We start from the raw sequence: 18,075 nt of genomic DNA on the forward strand, positions 1-18,075 counted from the left end.
TTTTTCTACTTTATCTTTTCAAAGAGCAAGCTCTTAGTTTCATTGATTCTTTCTATTATTTTTTTAGTCTATTTCATTTATTTCTGTTTCAATATTTATTATTTCCTTCCTTCTGTTAACTGGACTTGTTTGTTCTTTTTCTAGTTCCTTTTGGTGTAGGGTTAGATTGAGATTTTTCTTGTTTCTTGAAGTAGGTCTGTATTATAAACTTCCCTTATAGAGCTGCTTTTGCTGAATCCCATTTACAAGTTGCCTATTTTTAATATTGAGTACCCATAACAAATTGATGTAGTTAAGACTATTTTAATATGCTTATTTTTTAACTTTTAACCTAGAGTACTAAGTGAATTATGTGTTACCACTATAACAGTAGAGAATCTGACTTTGACAATGTTTACTATTACTATTCATTTTTATACCCACATTTATGATTTTACTGTTAAATAGCATCTTTTCATTTTCACTTGTTGACAATTATAATGTTTCTTGTTTCAGCACTTTTTAAGTTCAATCCTTTTGTGCTCCTCTGGGCCTCATGAATCTGGATATCCATGTTTTTCCCATTTTGGAAGCTTCATTATTACCTTAAATATGCTTTCTGCTCTTGTCCTTTCCCTGTCTGGGATTTTTGTAATGGGGATAGTTTGTTCTGATGGTGCCTCCATAAGTTCTGTAAGATGTCCTCACTTTTTCACTCTTTGCCTTTTTTGTTCCTCTGACTGGTAATTTCAAATGACCTTTCTTTTGTTAGGTCAAATCTTCTGTTGAAGCTGTCCTTTGAATTCCTATTTTGTCATTGTATTCTTCAGCTCAAGGAAGTGTTTTATTTTTTTGTTTTGCATTTTTTTATTGAACTTGTTTTTGCTCATGCGTTATTTTTCTAATTTTGTTTAGGAAGTTGTCTTTCAGAGTGTTCTTATAGTGCATTAAACTTCACTAAAAGGATTATTCTGAATTGTCAGAACAGTCCACAGATCTCCATTTTGTTATGAATAGTTATTAGATCTTTATTAGCTTCCCTTGATGGTGTCATGTTTACCAGATTTTTCATGACCCTTGAGTTGATATCTGTGCATTTAACTGGTCTCCTCTTCTGGACTTTACAAGTTTGCTTCCACAGGCAGTCCTTTGCCAGTCAGCTCAGCTCAGGGTTTTGGACAGGGCACAGCTGGTGGCATTCCTGGGCAGGTGGGGCTGTCTACTCTACTGGGGTCTCTTTTTTGGATGAGGCCACTGCCTGAGCACTGAGGAGAGGGGGCTGCTGGCAGCTGGGAATAGCTGGGTAGGACTGGTAGCTTGGTTTGCTGCCCAAGCACTGCTATAGGATGTGCTCTACAGGAATCTGGATTCTCTAGTCAGGCTTTCTAGTTGGGTACTGCTGGGCACTATACTCCACAGTACATGGGGCTAGGAATTAGCTTCCTTTCCCAAGGTGGGCACTGATCTTTGTTTGGGGACCCAAATCAGGTAGAACTGTGGACAAAGAACCCTGGACAGATGGTGTTACTAAGTAAATTGGCTTAACTCTTCAGACAGGCAGACCTGCTGGCTGGGCTTTCTGCACAAATGCCATTGTAAAGAGCTGTAGGATGGGCTATGGGCTTCTTGGTTAAATGTGACGGGAGGCTGTATTCAGCAATAGATGGGATGATTAATTAGCTTCCCCGTCCAAGCACAGTGGCTGAACTGGCTCCAAGGCTGGCGGGTGCTGTTGTTTGGGTCCTGAATGAGGCAAACTGCTCACCGACTCCCAGTAGTCTTGGTTCTGGCCACCGTGTTGGTTCTGCAGTGGATGCAGCACTGGTTCTCTCTCTACTTTGATACAGCTTTGAGGAGGGCCTCAGGCTACCAAGAGCTGAGTGGTGCTTGCTGTAACCTTTTTTTGATCACAATTTGATGTCCTGTGGTCAAGCTTCACAGATTCTTCCTGAAACTCCTATAATTTGAGAAATGAGTGGGCCTCCTGGGAAGCAACCCATAATGGTGGGTGAGCTCAGTGTTAACCCTGGGCTCTCTTTTTTCCCACTGGAGAAACCGTAGGTTCCTGGGAGCCCCTGTTGCAGTGCTGTGCTAGCTGGGTGAGGAGGATGCCTTCAGTGTGTGGACACTCCTCTTACCCTTCTAATGCCGTCCTTCTTGGTCTCTGTGCTCCAAGTGGGTGCTGCAGTCGCACCTCTGTGTCCGGGATTTTCACAGGTGTGTCTTCTCCATGCTAGTTGGTCTTCTTGTGAGGGAGACTGAAGTCAGGAATGATCTGTGAGGACATCTTGATGACATCCTAATTTAGCGTTTTACCATGTTGTATATGAAACACATCTATCACCTTCTCTATAAATGTCCTACAAGGATGTCCTACAAGTCCTACTACATTTTTGCTTAGGCAAATAAAAGCCAATTTTGTAGACCATATTGAAATTATATATTTAAGATATACATGTATTTGTTGAAAAATAATCCTGTATATATTTTAGAATTGTACTGTGTACTATATAACTTATTTGTGTACATATTAGTTGTATTTATAACAAGACTATAACAATTATTGGTGATAAAGCTATAATAAAGTATGTGCTTATAACAAGTAAAAAGGTAATGTTAAACAAATTTATCAACTTATAACCGTTTTCTAGAACAGGAATTACAAAGTCCTATACATATACAGGTGTGTCTGTTGAAATGGTGATGCACTATGATGCCTCAGTTCTGCTAAGGCTGATGTTTTCTTGGTATTCCATGTTTTTAAGAGCAGTCCACAAATAAAAGTCCAAGAGTAAGAATGAGAAATCAGTTATAATAATTTCTTTGTTCTCCATTTTATATTTCAAAGTTCCTATAATGATGAAAAGCTACAATCTTGATATGATTTAATAGAACTAGGGTTTCTCTGTGGACCGCATGTCAACCATAAAGCTTTGCATGTATACATTTTTTATTTTCAAAGAATATATAAATTTATACTGTTACAGATGGAACATTTTTGTGTGCCCCCACTCACATTCATCTATTGAAGCTGCAACCCACAGTGTGGCCACATTTAGGGTAAGGAACTAATTAAAGTTAACTGAAGCAATAAGGGTGGGGCCCTGATCAGAGTGCAGCAGTGTCCTTGTAAGCAAATGCATCAGAGAACTCTTTCTTTATTCCCCTCCCCCAGCCTGCAGTCCACACACATAGGCAGGGCCACCTGCAAATCAAAGAGGAGAGTTCTCACTGGAAACTGAGTCAGCTGTAACCTTGACCTAGGACTTACAGCCTCAGAACTGTGAGAAACGTTATTTCTATTGTTTAAGCCACCCTGTTTATGATATTTTGTTGTGGCAGCCCAAGCAGATTAATACACTGTTTATGTGAAGCTAATAACAGCACCAAGGCTGGCACCTAAAAACAAATCATGCCCTTAGTTCTGTTATTTTTAATTTCTATTAATTAATTTGTTTGTAATTAAGTGCAGTAATCATACTACTAGTGGTAGGCACATATTATTTTAAATGATCACATTTTAATGTAAATTGATTTCTTACAAACATTTATTGAAATCACTTGAATATGGAACATGTTTCCCAAACAAAGCCCTGTTCCCAGGGTTTAAATGCCAAACTTTTTAAGTACCAATCAGTAATTAAGAAAGAACATGATACAAGTTGCTTCTCTATTTTTCCAGATAAAAGGCATACCAATATTTAGGTATTTGAGATTTAAAGTCTTATTTTGTCTCAAAACGTATACATTAATTTTTTTTATAAACTCAATACCCAATGGGAACAATAAGAAGTTTGCTAGGGATGACAATACTATAGCAAGCTAGAGATACTTAAAAGTGGTGAATTTTATAATATGTAAATGTGATTTACTACTTTACCTGTTGAAGTTCCCGCTCTCTTTGTTCATGTCTGGTGTATGGTTTTCTTTGGTTTCTTTCAATTCCTCTAAGAGTTCTGCTATCTAAAATTGAGGTAAGAAGTAAATGAAAAACTATGATAAGGAAGTAATTTTTTAACAGGTCATCTTAAAGGGGTAAAAATGTTCATCACCTCTTCTCTGTATAAACTTCTCTAGATAAGAGGTTTGTTGTTACAAAGGTATCTTGAGTAGTTAGAATAATTAATAGCTGTCATTCCATACATCTAGGAAGTAAAGGTTCATCCTAGGCCTGAAATGACCTCATGTTCCAAAAGTTTCCAGATGACAGGACTGCCTTCTCCCTCCCACATATACCAGGCTGGTTATGGCACTCAAAATGAAGTTGGGCATTCTCTTTGCTGTATTCAGCTTTGCCATAAAGTATTTAATAGGTGATTACTTTTGGGATTAAATAACACACTGAAAGCACCCAACACACAGAAGGAATTCAAAAACTATGGATCCTTCTTTAGTCCACTCCCTATAATTCTATTTGCAATTCTCTTCTAGATCTTATTGCTATAATTTATAATAATTCACTCCACAAATAAATGTATGTGTATAAAGCAGAGATAATGAAGTACTGAACTCTTTCTGTGCTGGCTGCTGTTTAGGTCGTGAGGATGCAGACACTAAAGACACAGTCCCTGTCTTCATGGAGGGTTGGTGTAGTGCAGTACCTCCTTTTTCATACCATGGCTCACAGAGAAAATGGTAATATTTGGGGGCACCAGGAGTAAAATGGAGATGTGAGGAATCTCTAAATTGGGTTTAGTGAAACAATTAATTGCATTTTCTTTATGCTATATAATTATGATAGTTTAGCAATTGTTAACATCAAAAGGCAAAGTAAAAAACAAGCAAATGAAAATGGTTAAAATGAACAAATTCAATGTTTTACCTAATAACAATAACAGTAAAAAACAAAACAAAAAACCCCACATACTTCTCCTAAGTAAGTTAAAAAATGTGAAAATACAAGTAAATTAAATCTTGTGAGTCAAGTCTAAATACTTTAAATGTGGAACATTCCCTAATGGCATCATCAGTGAAAAAAGAAACATGCAGATGTGAATTGGTATGGTTTGCAGAAGGGCCAGGGAGAGGCCTTACAGAACATGCTGTGGTGATGGGTGCTGGGTGTAAAAATCTTATATGCTAAAACAATGATTATTAAAAATTGTAGCTAAACAAAACAAAACAAAACAAAAAGGATTATTGAACTAAGGAAGTTGTCAGAGGCATTGTCATACACATACTGGTCAAATATCAACTTTTCTGTCAACTTTACAAAGATTAAACAATGATTCTGAGTTTGTCATAAGAACACTTCCAGCTATTACTATCTCGTGATCCATAGGTAACCCACTCCTGGGACACCAGACGGGAAGTTCTAGCCCAGTGAGAGCAGTCGGACGGATAGGAATTCTCATCGGGTGCGCTACGGTGGAGAGATGGGGATGCAGGAGGGACACAGAACTTAGAGTGGAGGCCTGTTCATTGGACGCAGCTAGGTTTAAACTGATTCTTAAATGACAAGTAGTACTAAGTCATGACATTATCATGTGCTTGGCACTATGCTATGTACTTTATACATGTTGTCTCAGTTACTTTTATTTATCAAACCTTACATTTATTGTCTGATTCCCCAAGTAATGCATAAGCTCCATGAGAGCAGGAATTTGTCTACTTGGTTCTCAGTATTCCCACCACCTGTAGCTATGCGTGGCAGAGAGTGTTTAACTATTATTCATGAATTAATTAATGAATTCACCTTTCACTGATTATTCATTTGTAAATTACATAAATTTAGAAACTTGGTTCCAGACAAAGAGAAAATGTCCCTTCATTTGTACTCATTTAAAAGTAACTCTTAAGACTATAAAGTTGAATATTTTTAAGAAAATCTTTGTAGTTCAGTGAATTTATTATTCTCTGGAGGTAAACGGGCACAGAGACAAAAAATGCATGATCAAAAATGCTTCCTGCTACTTGATACTACAGAAAACCTATGTGGTACCAAATGGCAACAGCCTGAATGTCCAAAGGGAAGGCACTGGTGAACTGTAATTGGGAGCCTGGGAGCTAGTATCAGAGGCCCTAGATTCTAATGCTGGCACTTCTATGTATTGATTGGTAAACCTCAGAGAAGTTATGTCATTTTTTGTAGTATCAATGTCTTCATCTATAAAAGGAAAATAACAACAATACTTTTGGGTTATGCTGAGAAACACAGAGCACTTCACACAGTGCCTAGTACCTACTGAACAAATGTTTATTATTACTATTTGCCTATTATACAAATGTATAGCAAAAGTGGTAATAAAGATATATTAGATATAAAGATGGGATGGGTGATGTCACGATGGTGACATAGGTTATTCATGCTCCCCTTCACAAGAACAGCTAACAGCTATTCATGGACAAGACGCCACTACCAAGAGAATACTGGAACACGAGGCTGGGGCTGAAGCACTCCTGCACCAGCCTGACCAAGACAGGCCATATTAGAAAAGTAGGAGCAGCAGCTGCATGCTGCCCACACCGCCCCTTTGCCAGGCTGGTAACACCTCACCGACAGAGATCTCCCGAGCCTGTGGCTCCTCCAGGTGGAAAGGAGAGCCCGGGATGGAGACCCAGCTCTGCAGCATGTGTTTTACTTCCTGGAAGCCCCAACTCTGGTCTTGCCCCATGGAGATTATGGGGGACTCCGTGAGACTGACTACTGGGAGTCTGACTGTGATGGAGAAGTAGGGAGGGGCTGGTGAGAACCCTGGCACTGGGGTCATGGCAGACTGAGTTCCATGGCAGACCTGCAGCACCCGGACAGCGATCCCAACTGGCAGTTTTGCTCATGTGTAGAACCAAGTCAGTGGTGCCGTCTGACAAGGTAGTGGGGTGAGGGTGTAGGTCTCCTGATCTGGGTCCTTGAATGAAGAGATTTGCCAGCCCTGGCGCCCGGTCTGTACCCTCCCAGGCATGTGAGCTAAGTCATGGTCTGGACCACTTCTAAGTGACGGTTGCAGCCCCACCCGACCAGGAAGTTGATGGAACATCTGGAAAGCTGAGTAGCCCAGCGACACTAGAGCAGAGTATGGATGTCAGAGCTGACAGTCTGCAAAGCAAAGCCAGTGACCTGTCTGGCCAGGGTACTTAGGCTGCTTGGCTGGGTCAGGACCACAGACAAACAACGTCACTGGTATTGGAGCTGGGTCTCCCATGGCCTGAACCGGGAAGGAGACTGACTGAAGGCCCCCAACCACTGCTGCCTACAGCTCTCAGCCTGCCTGACCGCGGGTCCAACCGCAACACACGGGAAGCTGTGCAAACCTGCAACAGCCCTGCTTACAAAGGCACCTGAAGAGAGCACAGACTCTCACTCACTCTGTCTGGCCAGAGAATGCACGGCACAGGTCTTGCCTGGTTTGGGTCTCCAAACACCGAGCTGAGCAGGCCTTGATGGGGCCCATAGCCCCACCTACTGCTGAATATAACCCTCAGTCATGAGAGGCTAGTGAGCCTGACCGGAGAACTCAGGCAAACAGGGTTTCCCACCAGTGGACAAAATCCAACCAAGAATTTCACACTAGGCCATCCTCCTCCTGCCTCACTTTGGCAGGGAACCGAGGCAGAAATCTCACCCAGCTGTGCTCAGCCGGCACCCCACTCACCCAGCCTGAGAGCCGGGGCAGTGGCCTCACCCAAAAACAGGCCCCCAGGGCACGCTCCTCCTGCCCAGGAATGTTACCAGCAGACACACCCAGAAGCCCAAACTGAGCCAACTGGGAAGAGCTGTCTCTGCCAAGTCAGACCTGTAACATATTAAAGAGAAGACTGGTTTCTCAAATATGCAGATAACGAAAAAGGAATCAAGGACCATGAAAATCTGGAAACTGCCATCAAGATAAGTAATAAAGCTCCAGGAATTAACCGTAAAGAAATGGACATCTATGAACTATCAAGGAACTCTTAAATTTAGAGAACAAGAACATAGAGACAACTAAACAAAATTAGGAAAACAATACATAAACAAAATGAGAAGTTTTACAAAGAAATCAAAACCATCAAAAACTCCAAAACAAGTTGAAATCCTCGAGCTGAAAATACAATGACTGGCCTAAAGAATCCAAGAGCGCCTGGACAGCAGACTCAACCATGTAGAAGACAGGTGCCCACAATCCAGAATACAGGCAATTTAAAATTGTCAGAGGAGCAAAAAGGAAAATAAAAATGGAGAAAGCCTATGGGGCTGAATGGACACAAATAAAAGAAACGATATCCACATTATGGTAATTCCAGAGGAAGAGAAAGAGTCAGAAAGTATACCTAAAGCAATAATGGCTGAAATGTCCCAAATCTGGGGAGAGAAGTGGATATCCAGATCTGTGAAGCCAACTGACCCCAAGGAGGTTGAACCTGAACAGGGCTACACGGAGACACACCATCATTGTCAGAAGTCAAAGACAAAGAATTTTGAAAGCAGCATGAGAAGAGGAAAAATTTATATACAAGGGAACTGTCATAAGACTATCTGTGGATTTCTTAAATGAAGTGTTTCAGGGCAGAGAACTAGCTGACAGATTCAAAATATTGAAAGAAACTGTCAACCAAGAATTCCACACATAGGAAAGTTGTTCCTCAGAACTATAGGTTCTGAACAGACAAAAGCTGCAAGAGCTCATCACCACTACACCTGCCTTACAAAGAGGGGATTCTTTGAGGGGAAATAAAAGAATGGTAACTAATGCTGCAAAAACTTAAGAAGGTAATGTGAAACTCATTGATAATGATATATATAGAGTAAGTTAGATTTTGTAATATGGTGATGGTGGGGCATAATTCATTTATAACTCTAAGAGTTAAACAACTGTGGTAATAATAACCATAGTTATAATAATCTGCTATTAAATGGTATAAAAGATATAAACCATAACATCAATGACCTAAACTGGGAGAGGGAGAAGTACAAATGTGAAGTTTAGGAATTCTATTGAAGTTAACTTGTTACCAGCTTAAAAGAGGGTGTTATAATTTAAGATTACGTTACATATATTTTATGTAAGCCTCATGGTAACCACATGGGAAAAACCTTAGTATTTACACAGATGACTATAAAGAAGTAAAAGCGTACTGGTACCAAAATCAAAACACACCAAAAAATGGAAGGATATGAAACAAGAAACTAGAAAATAATGAACAAAATAGCAATGGCAAATTGTTATCTATCAGTAATTACTTTAAATATAAAAGGATTAAAGTCTCCAGTAAAAAAAAAAACTCCCAAAATGGCAGGATAGATTTAAAAAAACAAACAAAAACATGATCCAATGATAGACTGAGAGTGAAGGGATGGAAAAAGACATTCGAACAAATTGTATACAAAACAAAGCAGGTGTAGCCATACTTACATAAAACAGACTTTAAACTAAAATGTAAAAAGAGACAAAGGAGGTCATTATATAATGGTAAAGGGGTAAATCTTTCAAGAAGATACACCAATCATATCCATTATTTATGCATCCAACTTTGGAGCACCCACATATATAAAGCAAAAAAATCAATGCTAGAAAGAAAAATAAACAGCAGTACAATAATAGTTGTGAACTTTAATACCTCACGCTTAACAATGGATAATCCACCCAGAAACAGAATAAGGAAACAGGAGACTTAAACATCATCATAAGCCAAATGAACATAACAGACATAGACAGAATATTCAATTCAGCAACAGTAGAAGACACATTCTTCTCAATCACACATAACATTTTTGAGAACAGAAAATATGTTAGGCCACAAAACAAGTTTTAGCAAATTCAAGAAGACTGAAATCATATCAAGTATCTTCTCTGACCATAATGGTATGAAACAAGAAATCAATGAGGAGAAACTCACAAACATATTAACATTTCATAATACAATTAGTTGGTTTGCTTGTGCTAATTTAATAAATCCCTTAGTAATAAAAAAATGCTGTATATGCTTCAAAGAATAGAAAGCACAGCTTACCTGTTTTTTTGGACTTTCTAGAAACAAAAGGATCTTAGAGTCATAAAAATGGTGTATTTGCAGGGAGATCTAATTCCTGTGGTGATACTGTCCTGGGTAATCCAGCATCACTGCCATGATTGCTTTACCTATTTCTTTACCAAATTAAATAGTGTAGTACTTAATGTAGAAATGACTTTAACCATTCAATTCCCCACTGCCCAGAAAATCTCAACAACAAACACAAATATATAAGTTAATCACTTAAATATTTGAGCTTCATCTGGAGAAAGCATTATTTCCATAAAGAAGTCACAAATATGTTCTTGACAGGTGACAGGTATTTTCAGGTTATATCTATTTCTGCATTTAAGTTAAACATTTATACAGAAAGATGAATATGATTGAAACAGTTAAGAAATGTTACGCTGGCTCAATATTTTGTTTATTTCTTACTTCTTTCTGTAGAATTTCTTCTCGAACTTGAGAAACTACAAGACACTCCTGTTTACCCTGCAGCTCATTAACCTGATTTTGGAAATGCTTTATTAGTACCTAGGAAATTATGTTAGAAGTACAATGTAAATAAGTTTTTCCTTGAACATTATTTGAGACACAAAGAAACCCAACTATTTTTGTTCTAAAATATTAAAAATATCTTAATATTTTAAAATGACCAAATTCAATGTCAGAAATAAACTGCCACAGGTATAAAGTCTGTTGAATTAATTAAACTCACAGAATAAATTTATTTTGTTTTTTTCAACATTTAATATAAAGCATCATATGTATCACAAAGTAATGAATATAATCTATTTGGTTTCTTTAGTACTCTTCTTCTGAAGTTCCAAAAAAATACCTTTTAAAATAAACCTCCATAAAGTCCAAGCATTTTGAAAAGTGACCACTTATCTTTGTAACACTGGGCATAAGTAGGACAATGTTTCTATTAAAGGGCAATTGACTGAATAAAGACAACATGAGCCTAATAATAGCTGTCTTTTTTTAGAAATAACTGTCACTTATATTTTTAGACAAAGAAACCAAAATTTATAAATACTTCCATCAAGAAACTGAAAAAACTTAGGGAACATTTTTATCTCTTATCTCTAATGCTTTTTAAAAAAATTACTATTTTTATGATCAGACTGTGCTGACTTTCATTTAACACACAGTTTACCATGTTACACTTAAAACTCTGGGAAAGTAATCCTCAGGGCCCTCCAGCACAATGCCACCACTCCTCCTGCCTCTCCCGGACTGCTCCTCAGTCTGTAGTCGTTTGGTACAATGTTTACACTGCCCACTACCATCCCACTCCTACGTGGGAAGAAGCTATACAAGTTATTTGCAAAGCTGTATAATGGTTACTTTTGTAAAGCACTTTACATTTTTCATTAAAATATTCATTTTTCCAAGCTACTTGAAATTCAATTACGAACCTCATTACATTTCACCCTAAATACTCCAAATATTTCAACATGCATCCTTATAAGGGCATTTTCTCATAAAACCACAATAACATTTTTATACCTAAGAAAATTTATGATAATTTCAAAATATCTAATATCCAGTCCATATTTAAACTTCCCCAATTAAGGGATTTGTTTTTAATCAAGACTATTAAATAATTATTGATGAGAGAGGTGGTGGTAAGATAATTATTCTTGAAGTTTTTCCCCCCTCAGCTTGTGTTTTACAATTAAAACCTACAGAAAAGAAGAGTACAATGAATATTCATATATTCTTCAACTTGATTTACAAACTGCTACCTTCTTGCCCTATGTGCTTTTTCCTTTTTCTTTTCTGGGGACATGATTTGAAAATAAGTTGGGGATATAAATTCTACTTTAATGCTGTGTTTTCACCTTGCTAACAAGCACAGAAGATGGGCCAAACAGTAGATATTCATAGATATTCCAAGTAGATATATACACTAACCAAGAAGGAAAATACATTTATTCAAGGAAATGTGGATGAGCTGTCAGCTACCCTGTGGTAATTCTTAGAGACTATGCTTCATAATACTAGAACTGTGCCTACAACTGTGTCTATCCCTCTGTTCATTATTTTGTCCCCAGTGCCTGACTGTAGGCGCTGAATCATTATTTGTTTAATGAATGAAAAGTAATGGGGCAGGAAGAACAACTAGGATAATTACTTGTCAGCTGGGGCTTGGGAAGGAGGGGGATGGTTCAACATTCAAGTTCAAGTACCAAGGTCTTGACCATCCATTACAACTAACTTAGGAGAAGACCTGTTTGAGAAATGTAGGGACAAAATTGTAAAATCAGATATTTAAAGGGTATGATTTTAAAGTACAATAGTTAAGCATATGGTAATGGCATCTTGTTCTATTAACAAAAAAGCCAATCATTTCACATTTCTATTACCAACCTCAAAAAAGTAAAGTAAAAAATATTTCCCAATTAAATAATGTTTGGTTAACAGTCCTGAAAACAATCATGTTAAAGCCAAAGAAAGTTTGTTTAAGTCATTACCTCTTGAATTGCTAGTTTGCGATTTAATTCGGCTACTTTGGAAGAAGAATTTTCTAATGCATTTTGGCAAAGGAGTTTCTCTATTTCCCTCTGATGAGAGGCTTTGGAAGACGTGATGTGTGCTGCAGCATCTTCCTTGATCCTGTAGAGCAAATTAAAGAAAACCACACACAAAAGCAGCTCTTCAATTCAGTTAGCACAAAAATAGTGTAAGAAGCCTGAAACTTAGAGAAGCAAAGGGAGAGCGTGCCCCAGTATTGTCCTGTGTGAGGAGCTTTATGCATTATTGCCTCTGAGTTCTTAGAAGCATTCCACGGGCTTGCTATTATTTGCTGAATTTTATAAGGACAAACTTGAGTTTACGAATGCGTGATGTACCTGGGGTCTAGATCACTAACCTGCAGAGTCAGGGTTCAAACCCAGCAGAGTTGGACCTCAGAATCTGGGCCTTCCATTTGACTCGTCTGGGGCTGAACTTTTGGAAGGAATTAAAGGTTCTAAATGTCTGCGTGGATTTAAAGCAAAGGGCTTGACATTTTACCTTTTAAGATAAACTCAGATTTTCTTGTGCAGACTTTTATTTGGGTAACCTCAATTCCCTACAGAATCTCCAATGCTTTGTCTCTAGGCAACATGCCTCAGTTCCTGGTCTATGCATATGACTCCAGGCTAGCTCCTGCGTCACAACAATACAGTGATTTTTATGGCAATTATCAGGGCCCAGGGTAATGTGCACGTAATTCATTTGTACCATTAAGTGTGAGAAACCATTGGTTTTACTCTGTGACAAAATCTATGCACTCAGAGGCAGTTAGTAAATGGTAAAGTTCTGACTAAAGACTTGATACATTTCTTACAGAAAAACATTTTCTCTCTTATTGGGAAAATTATTTAAAAATGACAGGGTTTGAGACTCAAAACAGGTACTTAGTAAGTCATTGTTGATATATATTAATATGGAAATTTCGAAACTACAAAGAAATTTATCAATTGCTTACTTGACTATATGAATTATTTCTTCATGGAAACAGTGAGATTAGGGTCCTAAGAAAAGCATAAATAGCTAAAGCACCCATGATGTAACTGATCTAAAGTGAAAAAAACAGCCTAAAATCTTTTTTTTTCTTTAATTGATTTTATTTTTTACATAAAAAGTTCAGTAAAAATTGAATAAAGTAAAGTGATTTTAAGCAGTAAATCAATCTTATCAACATAGCACAAGACTGGCCGAAACCACAAGGCAGCTTGCTTTGGAATATTTACATGATAACAAATTAAACCTTGCAGGAAAACTTAAACTGTCCTTTCAAAGTCTTCCTGTGATCCTAGCATGGAGAGGCTAAAAGCAAAAAAAAAAAACCCATAAAAACTAGGAAAAAACAAATTATTTTCAATATATTCACATATACATTAAAATATAATACAGATCATCAGGGTAACGGGTCATGGGGAGGGATTTGCATGGATCTGTGTCTGACAGCACCGCCAAGGAGACCCAGGTTTGAGAGTGGGGTCAGGCCTGGCCCAGGTCTTAGAGAAAAGGGTCTTCCATAAGCCCTCGCCTCTGCTGGCCTCTAACAACCATACCCCAACAGCTCACAACCAGGGATCACTTGTTATAGATGGAGCTCATTTTTGTGGCTTTCAGTTGAAATCTGCAGATTTGAATTCCCCAGGGCGATGTGTCATCAGTAGCACAGCCCTGACAGTAGGGTGGGGCAGAGAGGACCCACAGGACTTCTCCCCAGAGTCTGTCACCCTTGGTCACCCATCCTCCCACCCTGGCCCCGTGAGTACATACCCCGCGAAAAGTAAAGCTGGGCCCAGCAACTGAAAAAATATGGTTATAAGCAGAGATGAGGAAGTTGGGAGGAGGACCTAGTTCACAGGTAGAAAAGATAATATTTGAGATACAAGAGGAAGAATCCAAAGGAAAAAAGATATATACACACATATATGAACCCAGGGAAGAGAACAAGCCTTGCAAAGTAAATCTAACGTCATGGCTCATAAACGGGGGGACTAGGAAAGATTACTCCTCACTTCTCAGGCCGAGTTATCTGAGAAACACACTGACGATACTAAAAAAATTCCCAATTATGTTTAGGACAATTTATAGGAAAAATCTTTATTTTAAATTATTTCTAGGAAAACATGTGATTCCTTCCAAACAGCTCCACTGCTACTATTGCATTCAGGACTAAAGAAACAAGGTTTCAGTTTGGAGGCAGTATAGTTGCCACGATGATTCAGTCGCGTGTGGCTGCGAATCAATCAGTAAGCATTTGTTGGGCGCTCCGGATGCTCATTCTGCTCCTACACCAGGTTGCAGAGTAAGTGTGATTTTATATCAGTTCCCGGGCGCTACAAGGCTGTGTGCGGACAGTGCTTTCTCGGTACACATCACAGGTCACCCAGGAGTCGGAAGTGGGAGCAGGACACTTCCTGCGAAGCTCAGGGAAGTATTTGGTGGAAGAAGTAGGGCTTGAAACATTCAAGAGGCAGCGAGTACAGTGAGCCCCACAGTGGAGTATTAGACCAGTGATGGGGACTCGTGACACCAGGCAGAGAAATTCAGTCTTGATTCTTCAGGAAGCTGGGAGTCAGTGGAGAACAGAGTAACTCAGACACAGGAGTGCTTAAAGAATACTAACGGTTTTTAAGCAAGACGAATGGGGGAGACAGCAACCAAAACCAGGGCGGTCAGGGTGGGGCACCGGCTGGCGTACTAGGGAGGCCGCTGCACTGTAGTTCGGAGGAAAGCAAGATGGGACCTATTTCTAAAGTACCCCATAAACGGAACCCAAGAAATGAAGGAAGTAAAGCTGCGCCTGGCAATTGAAAAAATATGGTTATAAACAGAGATGAGGAAGCTGGGAGGAGGACCTAGTTCACAGGTAGAAAAGATAATATTTGAGATACAAGAGGAAGAATCCAAAGGAAAAAATATATATACACATATATATGAACCCAGGGAAGAGAACAAGTCTTGCAAAGTAAATCTAACGTCATGGCTCATAAAAGCCATATGAGTGATGAGTTTAGCAATGGAGAAAAATAAACAGAAAGTCTAAAACTGAAACTGTGGCAGAAAGTCAGATTTTCAAGGAGGGTGAATGAGAGTCAGGAGTCAGTTAAAGGGAAGAGAAAAGGAATTTCGGTCAGAGCTGCTGAGTCATGGAGGCTAAGGGAGGAAACCGTTTCAGGAAAGGCGGTGTGGTCAACAACGTCACGTAAAACCACGCTGACCGGGAAAGGTCGTTCCTGAGAGACCAGGTTTCCAAGAGGGGTGAGGATGAGAGCTGTATTTAAGAATAAGTGAGGCAGAAATAAAAGAAGCTGCTGGCGGCAAAGTGGTGCTGAAAGAGGACCAGCACTTGGTTTGATCAAGTGCAAAGGTCTGAGCATGTGGGGCGGCTCAGGGGAGAGGCCGTGGATAGTATCTGAGACTCTCGGGAAGCAAGGGATGAGCAGACACGTTCCTCAAGGAATGAATGGGTGTGATCACTAGACTAATAAGAATTATTTGGGAAAAGAGGACCTTTTCCTCTTAGAATATCACTAGTTTTCATAGTGGCTATTTTGTGGCAGCATTTTCCTGTGGTAATTATAAATTATTATACTCGTTTGTAAGAGGGCCCAATGGGTCAGCTTATCAACACCATTTGGACACTAGCAGAAAAACAGGACTGGTCAGCCCAAGTGCATGGTTTGGTTTGACATGGAGAGTCCAGTTCATCGGATTCTGGGCACAGGTAGAGGATCTCACTCTGAAACAGATCTACGCTTAGCAATGTGATTTGGTAATAAATTCAGTTAAGGGTCAAACAAATTACCGGAAGAAATACATCTTACAATTTTCAAATTTTTATCTTTTCATGTCCCCATGTATTTTTGAATTCACATTTTACCTTTTCATGGAGTCTTCAAATTGATTCATTGCTACATCAGATTTCATCTGCAGCTCATTCCTCTCTACAGTTAATCTCTGCAGTTCACTTTTCAACCTGCAGTTTTCCTGTAAAACCTTTGAAAGATGGGAACCTGTAAAAGCATCTGGTTGGTAAAGTCTGCCCCCCAGCGCTGCAGAGGAGGAGAGCGCGTCCCCTTTCCCTGCAGGCACGCCTTTCTTCACCCTGTTTGTAGTCGCTTCCTCTCTGCCCTGGGAACTCTGACTAGAGAGAATCGTCCTTCTCTCCTTCTGAAGCCTCTCCACGGTTTTTGAAAGGTCTTGTATTTCTCTCCCCTTTGCAGCCAGCTCCTCATTAAGCCTCATCAATTTAGCTTTGGCATGAGCCTGTTCCACCTGGAATTCTATAGACTGGAAATCTTTATCATCTTTCAGTCTTTTTTTTTTGAGTCCCAATTCAGCTTTCTGATGTTTAAGAATTCCTATCTCAGCTTCAAGGTTTCTTACAGTGACTTGATGGGCTTCCTTCATGTCGCTGAGTTCCTTCTCTAGTGCTTTAACTCTGGAGAGGTCCCCACGCTGTTTCTGAGGTGCTCCCCTCAATCTGGAGGCAAGTAGCTGCTCTTGCTCCTCTAGTCTCTGTTCATACCAAATCTGAAAGGAAAGAATCCATGTAATGCCAAACCACTGCTACACATTTCACTAGTCACTGAAGGCCTGCGTTTTCCCATTCATTCATTCAGGCAGTCATCACATATCCTGATGCCTCCAATTCCATGTTCCTTGTGTTACGTATTGAAATCCCAGTCTTAGAAGGTCATACCATTGTATATTCTCAAGGTATTTTATATAATTTCATAAGTAAATTGTTTCATAAACATTACATTAGATATTTTGCTTTATAAACACTACATTAGACATTCTGTATATCCCAGAACTTATTTTAAATCTCACAATCAAACTTATTATTGTGTATCCTTCTCTATGCAAACTATACTCTGATGATGAATGGCGAAAGCAACTGCTGGTATTGAAGTCTTTAAGAAATAGCACAGTTTCAACTTTCTAACATCAACTTAGAAATCTCCTAGGTAGTAAGTCAGCTTGGAATTTATTTACTGGAGCTTTAGTATTGCAAAAGTAATAATCTAATACTTTACTCTGTGTAGGGAGGTGCAGTAGTGTTTGTTCATTTACTTAATGAGTATTTATTGAGTTACTGCTGAATGCCAGGCACTGTGCCAGATTCTAGAGGGAAAGAAAGTTAGTTCTTGTCTTATGAGTTCCTGGCCTGATTAAGGAGAGTGACAGAGCAGTAGCTGCAGAGTCCTATGACTGGGATGGTGGGCCTCCTGATGCAGGAGGGTCGAGGCACCTGAGTTATCTGGATGTCTGAGTGAAGGTGGGCAGACTACACATTTAAGTTCAGCCATGAGGGATGAGTATAAATTTGGGGATAAGTGGAGGCAGGGACATTTTGGAAGTAGGAAGAGCCGTATAAGACAAGGAAGTGGTTGGTGTGTACTGGGAATCAGAAATGAAAGAGGAACAGGCAGAAAGTAACCAGGGCAGGAGTAGTCAGGGACTGCAAACAAGAAAAATGGACGGGTAGATTTAGATATATAAAAATGGGGTCATGGGTTGGAATTTATGCCTCTTTTTGGTCAGTGGAATATTAACTGTAATTATTGCAATCATTTCTTGAGTGTCTGCTGTGCTCCAGGTATGACACAAGGGCTTTACATACACTCTGCCACTCAATCCTCCTGATAACCTTAC

The 18,075-nt window shown here is 39.2% G+C and overlaps 1 protein-coding gene across 1 annotated transcript in view; it reads right to left on the reverse strand.

Annotated features, from left to right (window-relative positions):
• The window catches only part of LOC140845876 (centrosomal protein of 162 kDa-like), a 90,418-nt gene that overhangs the window by 5,896 nt on the left and 66,447 nt on the right, over positions 1-18,075 (reverse strand). Inside the window, 3 exon segments of the mRNA XM_073221022.1 lie at positions 3,860-3,942; positions 12,387-12,528; positions 16,298-16,950. Coding sequence (XP_073077123.1) covers positions 3,860-3,942; positions 12,387-12,528; positions 16,298-16,950 — 878 coding nt within the window.

The sequence above is a fragment of the Manis javanica genome, chromosome 13 (genome assembly GCF_040802235.1).
Source record: "Manis javanica isolate MJ-LG chromosome 13, MJ_LKY, whole genome shotgun sequence".
In the NCBI taxonomy this organism is placed as follows: domain Eukaryota; kingdom Metazoa; phylum Chordata; class Mammalia; order Pholidota; family Manidae; genus Manis; species Manis javanica.